Source organism: Eutrigla gurnardus (genome assembly GCF_963514095.1).
Source record: "Eutrigla gurnardus genome assembly, chromosome: 1".
Lineage (NCBI taxonomy): Eukaryota > Metazoa > Chordata > Actinopteri > Perciformes > Triglidae > Eutrigla > Eutrigla gurnardus.
The window spans coordinates 4,006,769-4,024,580 of NC_139915.1; the positions used below are offsets into that span (position 1 = coordinate 4,006,769).

At 44.8% G+C, this 17,812-nt stretch overlaps 3 protein-coding genes across 8 annotated transcripts; 1 reads left to right on the plus strand and 2 right to left on the minus strand.

Moving 5' to 3' along the window:
- The first annotated feature begins 29 nt into the window (after positions 1-29).
- Positions 30-5,442, plus strand: rab4a (RAB4a, member RAS oncogene family). 2 transcript variants are annotated; one of them, XM_084018762.1, is made up of 8 exons: positions 30-168; positions 868-948; positions 1,232-1,346; positions 1,545-1,607; positions 1,716-1,870; positions 2,049-2,144; positions 2,436-2,574; positions 3,435-5,442. In XM_084018762.1, exons 1-7 carry the CDS (start codon positions 153-155, stop codon positions 2,549-2,551), a joined length of 642 nt encoding a protein of 213 aa, XP_083874888.1. In that variant the 5' UTR covers positions 30-152; the 3' UTR covers positions 2,552-2,574; positions 3,435-5,442. The 2 variants fall into 2 exon arrangements, with proteins under 2 accessions (XP_083874888.1, XP_083874889.1); XM_084018763.1 differs by having other exon boundaries at positions 3,445-5,442.
- A 150-nt stretch (positions 5,443-5,592) lies between these two features.
- Positions 5,593-9,277, minus strand: ccsapb (centriole, cilia and spindle-associated protein b). 5 transcript variants are annotated; one of them, XR_014597802.1, is made up of 6 exons: positions 8,465-9,141; positions 8,033-8,357; positions 7,863-7,952; positions 7,426-7,640; positions 6,594-7,332; positions 5,593-6,556 (listed from the first exon to the last, which is right to left on the minus strand). XR_014597802.1 is itself a non-coding variant. In XM_084018726.1 (6 exons), exons 2-6 carry the CDS (start codon positions 8,510-8,512, stop codon positions 7,150-7,152), a joined length of 861 nt encoding a protein of 286 aa, XP_083874852.1. In that variant the 5' UTR covers positions 8,513-8,655; positions 9,151-9,277; the 3' UTR covers positions 5,593-7,149. The 5 variants fall into 5 exon arrangements, 4 of the variants coding, with proteins under 4 accessions (XP_083874852.1, XP_083874853.1, XP_083874854.1 ...); XM_084018726.1 differs by adding an exon at positions 9,151-9,277 and having other exon boundaries at positions 5,593-7,332; positions 8,465-8,655; XM_084018727.1 differs by having other exon boundaries at positions 5,593-7,332; positions 8,465-8,575; positions 8,606-9,141.
- Positions 9,278-10,258: 981 nt separating this feature from the next.
- On the minus strand, positions 10,259-14,224 carry acta1b (actin alpha 1, skeletal muscle b). The gene is made up of 7 exons (XM_084004948.1): positions 14,068-14,224; positions 13,076-13,212; positions 12,272-12,596; positions 11,756-11,917; positions 11,186-11,377; positions 10,891-11,072; positions 10,259-10,745 (listed from the first exon to the last, which is right to left on the minus strand). Exons 2-7 carry the CDS (start codon positions 13,202-13,204, stop codon positions 10,602-10,604), a joined length of 1,134 nt encoding a protein of 377 aa, XP_083861074.1. The 5' UTR covers positions 13,205-13,212; positions 14,068-14,224; the 3' UTR covers positions 10,259-10,601.
- Positions 14,225-17,812: the final 3,588 nt, after the last annotated feature.

Consider the following 17,812-nt stretch of genomic DNA (forward strand, 5'->3'; position numbering starts at 1 on the left):
AACGAAAACACGTACGGGAAGTCGGAGGGGGGAAATCCAGCTAGGATCCGCGGAAATTATCAACAGGACTATTTTCCTTTAATTGGCGAGCCATATCCATCTTGTCACCTTTCTGTTCCTCGTCCCCCGTCCTGCTGGCTGTCAAGGTGGCGATGTCGGAGTCGTACGGTAAGGAGGGCGGTTTGACAGGTGAACGTCTTAACGTCGGTGGATGGGATGAGGCAGGTGTGCCGAGAGAGCCCTTTTTCCCGTCGTAAACAGATAGCTGACAGGCTAACCGAAGGCTGCTGGCCTCAAACATGCCATGTCAGCGTAAGTAGGAGCACAGAGGCTGTTCAGCGGAGTTGTCCGCCCCCCCTTGTGCGAGTACAACGTAATGTACTTGGAAGGTTAACGTCCCACGGAGCTGCTGCGGTTAGCTGGCTGCACAGGAAGCCCCGGGACAGGGCTGGGGATGGTGGAGCTGGGTATCATGTAGTCAAACACACGGGTACTACTCCGGTGACAACAACCATGGCTTTGAGGCAGTGGTTATACATACATAATCCGGATTTTGAGGTGGGAAGTGTAAAGCCTATCTGTGTATAACTGTATACTATTCTATTTTACAAAGGTATGGGTATTCATAGGAATAGATATGTAGTATTTAACAGTTAAAAATAACTGACAAGTCCTCTCTTGTGGACAAATTATATAATGGTGACACTGTTTTTTCTGTTCTGCAATGTCTTAATAACATGTTGTAGTTGATGCCATTAATAACTGTGATGAGCTAATATGATATCACATTAATGTATCTAAAATCTGCACAGCTCTCATCGTGATAGTCATGTTTGCTGGAGAGATTTCTGTGTTTTCTCTTTGCAGATTTCCTGTTTAAATTCCTGGTGATTGGGAATGCAGGGACAGGCAAATCCTGTCTGCTGCACCAGTTCATCGAGAAGAGATGTAAGTGAAGGATGCAACTCGCTGTTCTTTACCATTGACTGTTGCTCTGACATCTAATGCAAATGCGGTATTGTAGTGTTCAACACATATTAACGTGGAATAATGTGGAAATATGATCCGCTTTTTTTAATGTAGGTCAGAGAAAACAAGAGAGATTTTTGACAAGTCCAAATAATGACAGTCAGTGTCTTGAGGAGGGTATTTTCATCACTGAAATGATACACTGTAGGTCATCACTATGTATTGCATCTAATTATGAACCCATTCTATTTTGTTTTTCCAGTTAAGGATGAATCCAACCACACGATCGGAGTGGAGTTTGGCTCTAAGATCATCAATGTAGTTAACAAAATGGTCAAACTGCAGATTTGGGACACGGCGGGACAAGAACGGTTCAGGTAGGTAAAAATCCCAACATAAACGCAAATTAACACTCTTTCTCAAATGTTATTTCTGTTCTATGACATGTTAAAATCACATTTACAACACTGGACGACTTTGGTGAAAGACAGAGGTAACAGAACGAAGTGTGTGTGTGTGTGTGTGTGTGTGTGTGTGTGTGTGTGTGTGTGTGTGTGTGTGTGTGTGTGTGTCAGGTCTGTCACCAGGAGTTACTATAGAGGAGCAGCAGGAGCTCTGCTGGTCTATGATATCACCAGGTAAATCAGCTGAGCCGATCGCAATAACAAAAGGATTTCAAATGACCTCGTTGTCGAGTCTCCCCTCCTTTTCTAAAAACGAAACCCGTCTGTCTCTGCACGCTGCAGTCGAGAGACTTACAACGCCCTGACCACGTGGCTGAGTGACGCCAGGATGCTGGCCAGTCAGAACATCGTCATCATCCTGTGCGGAAACAAGAAGGACCTGGATGCAGACAGAGAGGTCACATTCCTGGAGGCGTCGCGCTTCGCTCAGGAGAACGGTAGGCTCGACGGTCTGTTAGTGTGGGATGCTTTCAAAGTTCCTCTCAATATATCTGGGGAACTTGTTTCTGTCAGTAGAAGGGACACCTATTATTGTTAGAGGAAGGAATTTAGGCATGTCATTTATTGTGTTCTTAAGACTGAAATGCCATGCGTGTGTTTGTGTTTGTGTGTCAGAGCTGATGTTCCTGGAGACCAGCGCTCTAACGGGGGAAAACGTTGAAGAGGCCTTTGTCCAGTGTGCTCGCAAAATCCTCAACAAGATAGAGTCGGGTAGGAACCGCTAACCTCACCTATACCTGTAACCCCTGACTCTAAATCCCCTCTTATCCTGACAGGATCAACAAGGGAGGCTTAGGTATTTATCCAGACCTGGTACTAGTGCAGTACCCGTAGAGAAGTTTCAGAGTTACTTAAAGGTATAATATGCAACAATTTCCTAAATACACAGTCCTGTGTGACACAGACAGACCACAGCAGGATGAAAAATGTTGGTAGAGATCCCAACATGAAGCCCGCTCCCTCCGACTCTGTCTTCACTCATCTTGTCTCTGGTTTTTTTAGGGGAACTGGATCCAGAGAGGATGGGTTCAGGGATCCAGTATGGCGATGCTGCGTTACGACAGATTCGCTCTCCTCGCCGTGCTCAGCCACAGGGCACCCAGGAGTGTGGCTGCTAGTGGCCCAGCCTCACACAGACATGGTAAGAGCCCGTATGCTTGGACTGTGTGTGTGTGTGTGTGTGTGTGTGTGTGTGTGTGCATTATGTATGATGATACTGATGCTGTTTTATTGCACAGGATAAAGATTTTTCATTCAGAGCTGGTTGGAGCGATTTGAAATTCCTCTCACTCCTCTCAATCGCTGCTTGTCTGCTGTTCCTCATCTTGTGATTTACAAACCCCGGTCTGAATATAGAGTCAGAGAGAAGGAATTTTAAAAATGTCTATTCTTCCCCAGCGTGACTATCAGGCCAGGGACCATTTGTTGCTATTGAAGACATACATCTTCACACATTTTCCCAAACAGTTTGGGCACTGTAGTTTTTTGCGAACATTTCTCAAACAACATAAATACCATATATTTTTATGCCACTGATTTAGGTTGCTAGTGTGTCTTTTTCGGCAGCAAAACAACGTGTGGGATTTAACTCAAAGTAAACTACGAAGCCCATTAATATCATTATGAATATTGTTGTGTCACCCAGTTTGATGTTTTAGGCTCACTGTGTGCTTTAAGAGTTTTTGGACAACAGTGAAAGTCTATGGCAGACAGCAATAAGCAATATCAGGCTTTGGCCTCACTCTTTTTATTTTATTGAGATTTAAAATATAGAACATCGCTAGATACTTAATACACATGATATTGGGTCAGCTGGCATTTTTGCTTGCAAACAGGAAGCAGGTCATACCTGTGCAATTCTCTCCCTGATAATGAAGCAATAAGTGTTGCTCATTGGGTTGCTCAAGTCCAGATTGTTGCCTAATCTTTGCTCGTTGCCCAAACGTGGCTGCTTACAGGTGATTATGTTGTACGTCTCTCTGTGTGTGTGTGTGTGATCAGTGTGTTTTAGACAGGTTTGTGAAGACCAGGAGAAGAACAGCCATGGGGGACCCAGGGTTCAGGTTGCTGTGTTGGTGACTTCTCTCTGACCTTTGACCTTTCGCACGAATCTTCAGAACCTTCTGAACCTTTTTGAACCTTTGTTGTCATGGCTGCACCTCCCAGCCACGCCCCCCTCAGAACTGAGCATCTCCAAAAGGTAACAAGAGACTGCCCAACCCCCCCAACATTCTGCTCCACTATTGGACCAAAACGTTTCCCACCCCTCCAATCAGGATGTGCGTTTCTGACATGTATGTAATGTATTCTCTCCCTACCCGTCACACCTGCTTACCTCCCAACTTAGTTAGTGTTCTTCATTATTACTATTCCCATCTACCTTCCATCTGGAGCATTTAAAGGACCTGTGTGTAGGATCTAGGAGAATCTAATGGCAGAAATGGAATATAATAGTCATTATTAGTGTATCAGAATGAGCCCTTCAGCTACATGGTTCTTTAATTTGAAGTTGCAGTTTGAATTTGGTAGCATAAATGCACCGAAGGCCACTGTAGGTTCTACTACACGCTTGGAAAGGGAGGGGTGAGTGGAGAATTATTTAAGTGAGATTGAAATGTGCAACCTTACCACTAGATGCTACTAAATCCTACACACTGGACCTCACTGTTTACATCTTGGAAAATGTCTTTCCTTTTCATTCACGGTCATCAAAGAAGATGATGTACATGTTAATTAGACAGATTTAAGGGCGTCGATAGGTGGATTTTGTAATTTAGCAACTAGCCACTAGCTAACTTGGCCCCATTCTCAAGAAAACAAATAGTTGAACTATTTATATATCATCATGCACATTTAAATCCCCCCTTCTACAGTATGTCTCTTTACCAGCCACCTGCTGGAACCACACATCACCAAGGTCTACTGAATACATGTTGCACCCCCCCGTATCTCCCCTTACACACTTTTTCCTCCTTTTCCTACCCATTGTTTACATGCCAGCATTTTCTCCGTTACCTTCTTACACATCGGATTCCCCGACTACCTGCCTGTCTCTTTAAGAAGCCTCCTTACCGCATCTCGTACACTGTACAGTGTTTCTGTATATAGAGACATAACGCATGTTTTCTCAAACAGAATATCAGAGTATTTCATTATGAAGAGATATTATATGTATATTAAAGTAGATATCATATTCAGCATTGATTTCATGCTTCACTGTATTATCATGCTAAGCTAACAAAACACTGGCAAACTTGTAAGCAGTATGGATGGGCAGTACTGTTTGCAGCGATTCTGTTCATTTGTAAATGGGACAAACTGATGGATGGATTACATTACGAAAGAAAACATGCTGTTTTTTTTAATAGTTCAAGCTCATAGATTGAAAAAAGGGGAATATTCCTAGCATACATTGGTTTTCTGTTATGGTTCATTTATAATGGCACGTTCAGTGTGTAACCTCTGACAGTCTAACGCACTTCTTTATCCAAAAGATTCAAATTTTGACCGATCCGTCTCACTTATCGATTATGCCTGACTGTTTACACGAATGCCTCACTGACTGCTGCTAGCTGTGGGCTAATACTAACTGAATGCATTTCAAGTTTTATCAATGGTATGAAACTATCTGTGTGTTTTTGTCTCCAAAGATACTTGATGTTGAGTTCAGAAACTCCCGGGATTTAACGTTTCAATTTGGGATTATTTTTGAAGTTTAAGGTTGTTGTTTTTTTCTCTCTTTTTTTTTATTTTGCCCCTTGACAATTATGCATTAAACTTTTAAATCAAGCACACTTCAAAAAGTAGAAATATTTCCTATTAGAATTCATCTGATAGTGGCTTTGGATGCTCCACGTCAGGTTCCCGTCTTGTGTTTACGTTATCAAGTCCTTTTGTTTATTTATGGACGTATGTTTTTCTCTTGTCATTATGAATATCATGTATTTTTTAATTTATTGTGTATGATAAAGCATATGTTTTTAAAATAAAAAAACTACAACAAATGTAACATTGTCTTTTGAAAAGCAGTTGGTTTAATATGGAGATTATTCATTGTGTACTTGATAGTTTTATGAATATAATGTGTCATTTAATAGCCATGAACAGACGTGTGGAAAAGGGATTTATTAAAGGCTTTTACATTAAACATTAACAGTCTTCTAACCCATATAACATGTATATACACACAGTATGTTAAAAGCCTGAAATGTAAAGTGTCGTGTCATTTTACAGTATCTTGTAATTGTTACACCCCTTATGTCATCAGTAAATTAAATTAGTTGTATTGGATGAACAGCAGAAGCCTTTTCACTAAAACCCGACTACACAATGTCAATTTCTTGAGTTTCTCAGATGATACCTTCCTGTGTAAAGGAATATTTAGGCTTGATGGATCTCTACTATACATTCCCAAGTAAAGCTAGAAAAACGTGACAATAGGGGATAAATTAAGTATTGATCTAAACTTAAAAGTTTGGTCTCAGTAAATAACTAATAAAAAGGACAGAATTAGTCAGAGTTCACATCTAAAAAGTAGTTATTTACGCAGTTATTTAAAGTATTGTAACATTGCACAACATTAAACATCTTTTGTCAGAACTATATTACAGTTTCACATAAAACACTGAAAACCTAAAAAATTACAAAAGTAATGCGATGCTAAACTCACAGTTGCAACAAAACAAATAGAAAATGTCCAAATGTAAAACACAGGCTCATCTTTTTCTTTTTTCCTGCACAATATTCATATCAATAACATCAATAACTACAGTAGTGCAAAGGAGGAAAATGTGTTTGGCACGGAGCAGATTTCATCATGACTACCGACAGTTCTGATGATGAAAAGACCAGATCCACTAAAGTCCATTGTTGTCATCTTGTGTAAGTACAAACCGCACTGTCTGTTGTCACACACATACAAATAGCATACAAATGAAGAATTACATGAAAAGCTAAACAGGGAGCAAGGAATTATGTATCTACAATAATATCTACAAACATCACTTCATAGAGGTGCTTTAGAGCGTGTGCTTAACCAGTCAGCATTCAGATCAGCGATACTCGTGTTTCTGACCGACGATCATTGAGGCACCAGCTTCACGTCCATTGCTGTAATGGTTCCACTTTTGGTTCTAAAGCATATTCAGTGATGATAAAGACATTTGGCTTCAACAATCTAATGTTATGCTTTGAACAGAACCTTAATTAAGGGTGTCATTTTTTTAATATTACGTTTTTTTTCTAATGGAAATAGTCAACCTATAACAGGAACTCTCTGGCTCTATGGCTTTAAATGTCACACACAGTTATTCTAGCACCAGGTGGACTGATTACTGTGCAAACACATTAACACAGCCTTCATGTCTCCTGTGTGGTTTGATATCCCCGTGTGAAAAGCACATGCATCAAAGTATGGCTATAAAATGCAATTTAGAGTCAAAATATCTATATATGGCCATAAATAAACATGAATTATACATTTACTTTCAGATCATTTCTGTCAAGAAAATGGTCCTTATCGTAGAAACGTATTAAAATGGATATAAAAACACAATTTGTGGGAATAAGCCACACAGTGAAGTTTGGTCGGTTTACATCCTGAATGTAAATCCATCCCATTCTCCATTCTACATCAACGGGTATTCAAACGTTGGGGCTGGTAGGCATTACTGGCTTGATTTTGTCACCCTGATGTGAGGATTTATGTATGCGTGTCCTATCTGGAGCGTGCAGAGAAGCAGCGCATGTACTCAGTCACCCATGGGTTGAATTCTGGTTGAACCAACGTCCTGGTCTTGTCCAGATGGGCAGACTTGGCTCTCCGGCGTTCGGTCCTCTGGGTCTGGATCTGACGCCCCACCTCCCTCCTCACCTTGGCACGAAGAGCCGACTCGTGGATCTACCGGGGGGGAAGATAAAGTCACGATAAACTGTCAGTTCCTTCCGATGCTCGTCACCTGTGGATCCACGGACTATCAGACGGAGGAATTACCTCCTTCGTTGACGCTTCGGGGCCAACATTGTGCGTCTTCCTGCTTGCCATGTCTGCATCCTTCTCTCCTGAAGCGTACAGAGCGAAAGGATGTCTGCGCTCCTTGCTGTCGTCCCTGGGCTGCCGTGTCGGTGCAGGCCTGACCCGCTGGGAGCCCCATATAGGCTTCGAGGGTTTGGGGGCTTTACTCTGCTGGGGTCCTTCAGTGTCTCTCCCTACAAACACAAATGACGGACAGGTTAAAGCAGCAATTGAGTCCACAAAAAGCTGATAAATCATTGTTCACATTATTGACAATGTAAGCTCTGAGGAGCTCAAGCATTCAGTGCATTTTGCTATACTGTGTTTTTGCTTTTCATCTGCACACATACACCTGTTGTCTTCTTCCGTTCACATCTAACATGAATACCTCTTTAGCATCTTCTAGTTTTGAGTACCTCTGTCTTGGCTGTAAGGCGGCGCCTCCTCTCTCTCCTCCTCTGCTCCTCCCGTCTCTCTGGCTGCTTCGAGGTGTGAGCCTGAGAGGACTGAATGGCATCTTACAGTATTGTAACATGCATATACCTGTATGTTATAAAGGTTTTTGTTTTTTTTAACCAAACCTTACCATTGTCCTCATCTTGCAGGGGAAGAGGAAGCCTGGGTACAGACGTCGACCTCGACCCCTCACATTCCTCGAGCTCAGCCTCCGCTAACCTCTCTCTGCTGGTCTCGCACCGGTTCTTGCAGGGAGGAGGAGGGGGACTCGGTCCTCCAGAGTCCGAGTCGCTGTCCGGGCCGCTCCAGAACCAAGGGTTGTGCGTGTGCTCCAGCAGCCGGCGGGTCAGCCTGTACCTCAGCATCTCCTCGTAGCACTTGGTGTAGGTCTCCCATTTGGGGTCTTTGAATTTCTTCATGTACTCCGAGCGGATCCTCTTGGTCACCATTTTTAACTGACAAAAACAAGGAAACCTACTGTTGTTACACAATAAGAGCTCAGAGATGTGTGGTTGATTAAAAAAAAAAAAAACCCTGTGGTGTGCCTGAACAAAGCCCTCACTTCTCCAACGTACGCTGCTCTTTGAGGATTGGTCTCACCGCCAGACATTTAAACCTAACGGATAAGCCAATGGCAGAGCAGCTGGAGGCTCCCCGGGACACACCCGCCCGCCTCGCCTCCTCTCCGGGTCGGTTCTCCCGCCTCGCCTCCTCTCCGGGTCGGTTCTCCTCGCTGGGCTCCTGCTGCTGAATCTTGTTTGTAGTGGAAAACACAGTCTGCGTTTTACTATAACAACAAACCCCTCTTTCATTTCGGTTACGGCGGAAACGTCTCGAACGTGATGACGTAGGCGTCTCGTCCTGTGATTGGCTGGAGCGATCTAAACGACTGTTGAATATTATTAAAGGTAACCGTCGTATGAAACCCTCCAGGATTTGTAAACACGAGAACTACAACCTTGTTTCCTTGTCGCTGAAACACGGAAGTTTCCCGGTAAAAAGGAGATAAATAAATCAATAAACTAACAGTAATAATGAATACAAACAAGATAAGTAAGTCAAATGTGTTTGTTAATCAGTTGGCCGTTGCTTGCAGTCATCCTCACGTCGTGAGCGACGCGTCCACGTATTTGTAGCAGGTCGCGTCGCCTGTCACCGTGCAGTTTATAGCCAACATGTAAATAATCACAGTCAGTCTTCGGTCGGCCAGCCGTCTAAATGTGTGCGCAGTAAATATAGGCTACTTACGCCGGGGTTCGGGTTTCACGGAAGCGGAGCAGATGGCGTCCACTGTGCAGCTGTAATCTCGGACGCGTCGCTTAGCTCCGCCCACTCGAGGACGTTTAAAAAAAAAAAAAAAAAAAAAACACACGCGCAACAGGTGGCACCCGGCGGCACCCAGGGGGGGCGTGACGTCGAGAATGCGGCCAGGGCGGTTAATGATTAATAATGATTTCTCATAGATGGAGAACGAAATGGTTTTCTTGCATAGATTCAACACATAAAAGGGCTTAATTTAGTGTTTAGTTCAGGCGACTTTATTTGGGTCCAAAAAGTAGATCCCACCAAGTCATGTTGGCACCTGTGTTTGTCTTTTATGGGCATACGAGGTTAACAGATTAAAGGCAGGTGAAGGGTGTCCCGTTATAGCTGTCCGCCTGGGACGCGCCCACCACGTCTCCATTGTGCTTTGGACCCAAAGCCCACACCCAGATAACCTGATGGAGCATCTCTGCATATAAGGTAGGGGCTTCGGAGATGCCCTACAGGGGGTCCGGTTTTTGCCTAAAGATGGTCTCGGGGCCGAGGCTTGTTGCGCGTGTGGTCGCGCGGGGGCATGCAGCTCAACGGGATTCACAGCCGGGTGTCCGGTGTCCCTCGCTGCTGATCCGCCCGGTCTAAAGCGGAGCCGCTGCTGCTGCCCAGGCACATTCCTGGCAAGTCAAACCCCGACTGTTGGACCTTTCAGGTGTCGCCTTCCACTCCTTCTGTCATCCAGGGGGGCACCACCACCCCCCAAACAGTGGCTGGTGGGACAGAGAGACCACCCCTCCTTCTGTGATCCAGGGAGACGTGCCAACAACCCTATCGACCTCTATGAACTTCCCCGGCACCGGATGCTTTATGGGGTGCAGGTCGACTTATTTTGGTTTTGGTTAAAGTTCCCCCAAATCTTTATTGGGAATCTTTGATTTTTAATTTTAAGTTCGTGGTTTTGGAGGCAAATTGTTTAATTATTATTAATTATTGTAACCGTCCATATTCCAATATTTCTATATTCGTTTTCCGAAAAGCGTTTGTTTACACCCTCTCCCGTTACCCTCCCTCAGATAGAAAAAGAAGGCAGGGTCGTAAATACCAAATAATGGACTTTAATAAATTATCAATATGTATATACACTTACATTCACATGTGTTGGGCAACATGTTGTTGTTATTTTTTTTATTAAAGCTTTTTGGGTTGGATGCATGGTTCAGTGGTGGACTTTCACAGCCTTTCTCCGTGCAACACAGACAACAAACAGCTACAGAATATGCACATTTTTAAAAGAATAAAAAAAAATGCATATGAATGTCAAAAGCGCAGACAGACATTCCATTGGCAGCAGAGTGTTGCTGAGGTTGATCCTCTTGCGCGCTTGATCTCCCAGTAGGTGATGGTGCAAATGCTGGAGAAGCTGGAGACCCAGGTGGAGACATTTAGAAGCACTTCCTGTGGACAATGCTGGGGCCTGCCTCGTCGTACTCCTGCTTGGAGATCCACATCTGCTGGAAGGTGGACAGGGAAGCCAGGATAGAGCCACCGATCCAGACGGAGTATTTCCTCTCGGGAGGGGCAATGATCTGGAGGGGAGGGAGGGGAGAGAAGATCGATCAGTAAAGTCCCCGTACTTAACATTTGTGCACCTGTGCGTAATCATCAATCCATGCTTCTAATATTTCAGCTGGGATGGATACATTGTAATGTTTTTGCTGTCATAATATTTACCTTGATCTTCATGGTGCTGGGGGCCAGGGCAGTGATCTCCTTCTGCATACGGTCAGCAATACCAGGGTACATGGTGGTACCACCGGAGAGCACATTGTTGGCGTACAGATCCTTACGGATGTCAATGTCGCACTTCATGATGCTGTTGTAGGCGGTCTCATGGATACCAGCAGACTCCATACCTGGTCAGGTGAGAGGGACAAGTGTTAAGAGGAGGAGGCGGCGTTTCCAGTTTGACAACAACATCTGCTGTTCGTGATGAGTAACCGTGAGAGACGTCAGGTATCTGACGTACCAATGAAGGAAGGCTGGAAGAGGGTCTCAGGGCAACGGAACCTCTCGTTTCCGATGGTGATGACCTGACCGTCGGGAAGCTCGTAGCTCTTCTCCAGAGAGGAGGAGGAGGCGGCGGTGGCCATCTCGTTCTCGAAGTCCAGAGCCACATAGCACAGCTTCTCCTTGATGTCGCGCACGATCTCACGCTCAGCTGTGGGGGGACAGGTTGATCAGATTTTCTTTCCCAGAGTGACAAAGAGACCCGTGCGCGTAATGGCAGATCAATTAAGACGGACAGCTGCTTGGCATCGAACGAAATCCGATTGATTTCCTTGATGCGTTCGAGTAAATTAAAAATACGATGCCTAATTTCCAGTAGCACTGTCTGGCACAGCGCGCACAGGCTGTAACAGGCAACACGAGCTGTGTCCATTATTATCTTAAACTGACCAAGATTCGTTTTTTTTTTATTAAATGTTGCCTCAAATAAAATAAAAATCTGAAGTTATGAAAGTCATTTAGATTCTACTTCGTCTTCCTTAAATGCGTCTAGGTTTGCTGGTGCTTTGTTATTGGCTGAGCTCCTCACCGGTGGTCACGAAGGAGTAGCCACGCTCAGTGAGGATCTTCATCAGGTAGTCGGTCAGATCGCGACCAGCCAGGTCCAGACGCATGATGGCGTGGGGCAGGGCGTAACCCTCATAGACTGGGACGTTGTGAGTCACACCATCACCAGCATCCAGCACAATACCTGAAGAGAGGCAAGTCGAGAATTTAGTAAAGTCCAGGCGGGAAAAAACCCCTCAAACATTTCAATGTGCGCGCGCAAAGGTGTGTCTGAAGTGGCTATTTACAAAATGCACACTGACTGTATGTTACATGGGTCATAAAGTGCATAAACAGTCCCAGAAACGCTGGCAGACTGTGCGTAAAATGCGCACCTTGGCGCATTAATAGCTCAGTTAACTCTATGTGTTGTCGTTGTTTTACACTTGTATCAGTAACACATTATTCTGTAGTAAAAGTGTGTGATTCTTTGCGTCATGTGTGTGTTTAGGAAGCTGTGCCTGTGTGCTGAGTAGAGGCTCGGTGTTGTCAGTCTTACCGGTGGTACGGCCGGAAGCGTACAGGGACAGGACAGCCTGGATGGCCACATACATGGCTGGGACGTTGAAGGTCTCAAACATGATCTGGGTCATCTTCTCTCTGTTGGCCTTGGGGTTCAGGGGGGCTTCAGTGAGCAGGGTGGGGTGCTCCTCGGGGGCAACTCTGAGCTCGTTGTAGAAGGTGTGATGCCAGATCTTCTCCATGTCGTCCCAGTTGGTGATGATACCGTGCTCGATGGGGTACTTCAGAGTCAGGATACCCCTCTTGCTCTGGGCCTCGTCGCCGACGTAGGAGTCCTTCTGACCCATACCGACCATGACACCCTGAAGGGGGAGAAGATAACGGAAAGGTTACGTCAAATAATCCAAACAGAGGGATGACCTTCTTCTGGTCAGATTAAAGTCTTTACTCTGTGATGCAGAAGGCATGTTGACTATTGCGCAAATGTGCCAAATGACAGCGCGGGTCACGGAGACAGACAGAGAGCGACTGTCTGTTCATCTGGGACTAATTTAGTCTCAAAGAGTCAAATGCCACATTGCTGGCGTTAAAAGGAGCCACATTTACATGACTGAAGATACATAACGCCAAGCTGTTGTCGCCCAATATTTGCTTATTCTAACAATAAAATATGAAATCGCAGTTAAACGTTATTCACTTCAGTCTGCCTGGAAGAATAGCCAAATATGTTCATGATATCATTAAATATTATTGATGATTTAAATCGAATTTCCAATCAATATGTCTACTTCCAGTTTGTCTCCTGTTATTATCATATATGGGGCTTTTCTCCGCTGGTTACCTGGTGACGGGGGCGGCCGACGATGGAGGGGAAGACGGCCCTGGGGGCATCGTCTCCGGCGAAGCCAGCCTTCACAAGGCCGGAGCCGTTGTCGCACACAAGGGCGGTAGTCTCATCGTCGTCACACATGTTGGCTTCTGTAAGAGGGATGGGGAGGAAAAGGTTCTGCTCGTGAAATCAAATCCACGTGGCGATACATATTGGCAGAAACTACTCTCAAATTAATCAAATCATGTTTGGTTTCCTGCAAGCTCACACCAGGTGTCTTAATTGTGAAGACTAAAAAGACTCAAAGAAACTGGAGAATAATGATAACATTTACTGGGGAATGAACAGGTCCAAGCCTCGCGCTAAAGGTATCCATGGCGCACTGACGCGAGGCCATTACGCATGGCGTATTCGCCTGTATAAACCTAGAAAATCACATTGAAGGGGAACGGTAAGGTACAAGATTACTGTTTGCTTAATCTTACTGTTTCCTTTAGATTTTTTTTTCTGGATTTGTATCTTAAAACCCCAGTTAAGCATCCCCATTAAGACCTGTGTGTATAAGTTTAGGTAAACCTATGGATTCTCTGTCTCCCCTTGCTCGGGTAACTATCCTGGATTTTTAAATGGTCTGAAGGCGCCTTGCTCAATCAGCACCTGTTCAAGATTCAGTGTTACACAGATCGAGATGCTGAAGCCAGACTCAATCAGTCAGATACTTTATCTATCCATCTATCAATTCATCTACTTTCCGGTGAAGATAGTTCACATAACAGCGTCTCCTGTCCAGCACTATATTTCCATGATACTTCTCAGCACTAAAAAATCTTTCCCGTCTAATTCAGCATCAGAGCTCTTCTAAAGTCAATCCTCCAGTGGCTCCAGTATTATCTGGTCTTAGGCCTAACTCCTGCTCCAGTATATGCTCCAGTGTTGTTCTGTAAAGGCCTAGTCTGGTGTTCCAACCTGGACATGTGGCTCCAGGAGTCCGAGATGGTTCTTACCTTAGGGGAGTGTCTGCGGCTCGGAGAGAAGAAAGACCCAACCAGGACTGTTGCTGAACCAGCTACAATCTTCCCTGCTGCCGGTCCACCTTATATACCCAACCTCCACCATTCACAAACCTCAGGACTGGCCCCCATCCCGGCCCTCTGCCATATTAGGATGCTGACAGGCCGAGGGTGCTGGGTGGGTGGGGTGCAGCAAGGAGGGGGGAGGGAAGGAGGGAGCTGCATCCATTAGGTGTGAGGAGAGGGTCCGCACTGACGATGCGCGCCCCCGACGAGGAAAGAGCGCGTGCCATATATGGAACTGTCGCTTTGACCTCCCATCGAGCCTCGCGGACCCACCTCGAGGGCCGTAAAAGGAGCGCGCGGTTCAGTGGGGGTTTTCTAGGGGAGCCGCCAGTTGTTACCAACCAGGGTTATAGATTTGCTGCTAGTAGTCCTTATCCAGCCTTAAAATGGGATAATGCTGCCCTCATCTGAACAGATTTAGACCACAGTGAGAGCCAGGACCCCAAACTACTGACTGGCAGGTCAACCAGGACCGGGGCCATAGCCTGAGGTGCCAATTAAGAGTTCAAGTCACATTATAGTGATCAATACAAGACAACAGAAATTATTTTAATAAAAGCTGAGGATGATCGTCCGCTGTGCAATTAAATATGCGCTGCTTCATTATCCAGTCATGAAAGTTCAGTAACAACTTTTAATTAGACTATTTGTAATTGATTGCATTAAATGCTGCAGCCTTATTAACAGCCTGATAGGAAGTATTGAATATATATACGTTTATTTGTCTCCATCTCCAGCCTAACATGAATGTACAGCAGGTTATGATTGATAATAAAAAAAACATGAAGATTATTAGTGAGTGTGCACAGAACGTCTTTGTTCTCCAACATTAAGAGATTGCAAACTGGAATCTGCATGCAACGCTTGCACACCCAATGGAGGACTTAACAATTGGTCATTATATCTGCCTGAACCGTATTGAATAAATAAGGAGAGAACCATCGAAACAGCCAACAGCTGAAACCGTATCTGCAGGGACTACTCTGCTCTGCCACCGGAGCAGTTGGATTAATTATAACTCTAATGGAGGAGGGGGAGCTGGTGCATGTGTGCATGTGTGCATGTGTACATGTGTGAGTGAGAAATGAAGTGCACATGCATGTGCACGAATGTATGTATGTATGTGTGTGTGTATGTGTGTGTGTGTGTGTGTGTGTGTGTGTGTGTGTGTGTGTGTGTGTGTGTGTGTGTGTGTGTGTGTGGTATGAGACACCAGAAGGAGTGGTAAGGTGCCAAGGAGCGGGGGTAAAAAAACCTCAAAGGAAATGAGGAATTCCATAATAAACACATGATAACGTGCACACCGTTAGTGAACATCCAAGGAGGTGGAGAGAAAGCTCAGCTTGATTGAGTGAATTAATGGAGGAGCGGCGGCACAGATATGAGTGACAACTGACGAGCCCTTGCTGTGTTGAAACTAAATAGGGAACAACATCAATCAATGTGGACGAGCATCTCTGGAGCTTTGTGTACTCAACAAGAGATGCTGGAAAACTTTTATTCCACAACATGTTTGTCACACAAAAGTTAATATTCTACAGGGAGCGAAGCAATTCAAGAACAAAAAATGCATGCCTTATTATTGTGCTCTATCATAACCTAAAGCTGGATTAACGTGGGAGCAGATAAATGTTAACCTTTCATGAACTAGATTCTCATTACAGCATCAATAGAAAGCTTCTGTATAGATTACAAGTGTTTGCATATGTGAAATATGTGTGCAGACAAAGATTGTTTTGGTGAGGGACGAGCAGAAGAGTTAATAATAAGCAAGGAAATGTTAAATTAAAGCAGGAATTCTTAGTTGGGTTGAATGTATAGGCTTTGCCTTAATTGGCCATGCACGTTTTCAGAGAATATGTTTTCTGTGCATGAGCGTGTGTGTGTGTGCGTGTGTGTGTGTGTGTGTGTGTGTGTGTGTGTGTGTGCGTGTGTGTGGTGGGAGGGGGCCGGGGAGTGGAGGGGCTGCAGAGCAAGGTAGAGCTACTTTTATGCACTTGTTGTGAGCCGTTTGGAATCGGAGGGCCAGTGAACGGCCTAAAATGTAAAGGGGTTGGCAGTTGTCAGGCAGTGAGAGACAGAGGGGAGGGGAGGTCAGAGGGGCTGAGGGGGAGGAGAGTCCAGGGGAGTCTCCTGAATCATCCACTATGGGAAGGGGAGGAGAAAGAGGGAGGTGAAAGGGCGAGTGCGGCAGGTGGCAGGAAAAAAGGAGTTTAGTTGGTCAGAAGATATGTAACGGGCAGCTGAAGGACAGACGTTGGACTAGGAGACTATTTCTTAGTGTTTTTTAAGAAGCATGCTATTTTTAAAACTATACGTCTTATAGTGGTCGCATGTCAGCATTTTGGAAAGTAAAGTAAAAAAGGGAGAGAAGTGGACAGGTAGAGGCAAATCGATGCTTGTTTTTTTCTCCATAGGAGCATGCTCAGTCATCAACCAGCTACCGACTCAGATCTGTGTTTCAGTCAACACACTCTCTGGCTGTCTCTCTCATGAGAGCACAGAGGGTCAGAGTGACAGAGAAAGTGTAAGAATAGCACACGGCATTCAATCGCTGGAACCAATACATTTGCTGTACACAAGCGTCCTACCTTTTTAAGTGTGGCAGTGCTCAACGACAGCGGCTCCGCCGGTGCCTGAAGTACAGGACAGACCGCTTTCTGCCTCAGGTGTTAAAACGGATACTGAGGATACTGTTTGTGTTAATATTGTAAACTGACATTTAAAATGCTTTAGGGATAGATTTATTAAAAAACAATAGTCTAGTGTCCAAATGTACATTCAAAGTGTTTTTGTTTTGAGGTGGATTTCCCTACAGATCAGTGAGAATGTCGGGGAAAATCAGAAGATGCTGTAGCACCTTGTTTTAAAGCTAAAGTGAACTGCAGACTCTCTCCACTTTTAAGCCTTAGGTTATTTTATTTTATATTCATTACCTTATCTTTGTGCGATATGTTTTTTCCCCAAGCAGCAAGCAAACAGGTTATTATATCATTTTGTTGTGTAAGACTGAAAAGGGTCAAAACCTCAGTTCCTCAAATAGCCCGGGGCAGAGACAGAGGAAGGCGAGGGGAGCTGCAGCACATGGGGCTGGAATCGGAAACCCACGGGGGGGCCTGAGCGGCACCTGGTGAGCTGCATGAGCCAGCCGAGCCATCCTCTGCAGAACAGGAGCAACTGCTGCCTCGGCTGGAGGGCTTCACCCCGTTTAGCTTGAAGAATTCACTACTGATCACAGAGAAGGAAAGATCCTTTTTCACCATATATACCGTCACCAAAGAATAAGAATTAAGAACTAAGTTGCGATGGTGGTTGATGTATGTCGATAGCCCTCTAACCTGCCCCACAAGAGCCACAGGCACTTACACAATTAAGACAAATCAATGAATGGCATTCATACACTGCTTTGCCTCGACCAGTCGTGTGCCAGCAGATGGAACTAGGTGCCTATTTTTCATGAAAAGCTCACCACACTGTCAACACAACCCGCAGCAGCTGAATACACAGTACTCTCAACATTACCAGGAAGTTTTATTTTAGGAATGATGATTGAATGGACATTGATCCCCAGTATCTCGCAGTGGCTCAAAGTATGACGCAACAGTGCCACCTACTGACAGTTTGACACACTGCATGAAAACGCACTGAGTTCCAGTGATTCTTTTATGACAAG

Coding starts and splice junctions, on each gene's coding strand:
- rab4a (XM_084018762.1), top strand. Junction 949..1,231: donor CCAGTTCATCGAGAAGAGAT/GTAAGTGAAGGA, acceptor TTGTTTTTCCAG/TTAAGGATGAATCCAACCAC. Junction 2,145..2,435: donor CCTCAACAAGATAGAGTCGG/GTAGGAACCGCT, acceptor TGGTTTTTTTAG/GGGAACTGGATCCAGAGAGG.
- ccsapb (XM_084018726.1), bottom strand. CDS start 8,512: ATGTCTGGCGGTGAGACCAATCCTCAAAGAGCAGCGTACGTTGGAGAA. Junction 7,953..8,032: donor CCTGCAAGATGAGGACAATG/GTAAGGTTTGGT, acceptor GATGCCATTCAG/TCCTCTCAGGCTCACACCTC. Junction 7,641..7,862: donor GCCTTACAGCCAAGACAGAG/GTACTCAAAACT, acceptor TTGTGTTTGTAG/GGAGAGACACTGAAGGACCC.
- acta1b (XM_084004948.1), bottom strand. CDS start 13,204: ATGTGTGACGACGATGAGACTACCGCCCTTGTGTGCGACAACGGCTCC. Junction 11,918..12,271: donor CGCTTCCGGCCGTACCACCG/GTAAGACTGACA, acceptor GCCTCTCTTCAG/GTATTGTGCTGGATGCTGGT. Junction 10,746..10,890: donor CCAGCACCATGAAGATCAAG/GTAAATATTATG, acceptor CCTCCCCTCCAG/ATCATTGCCCCTCCCGAGAG.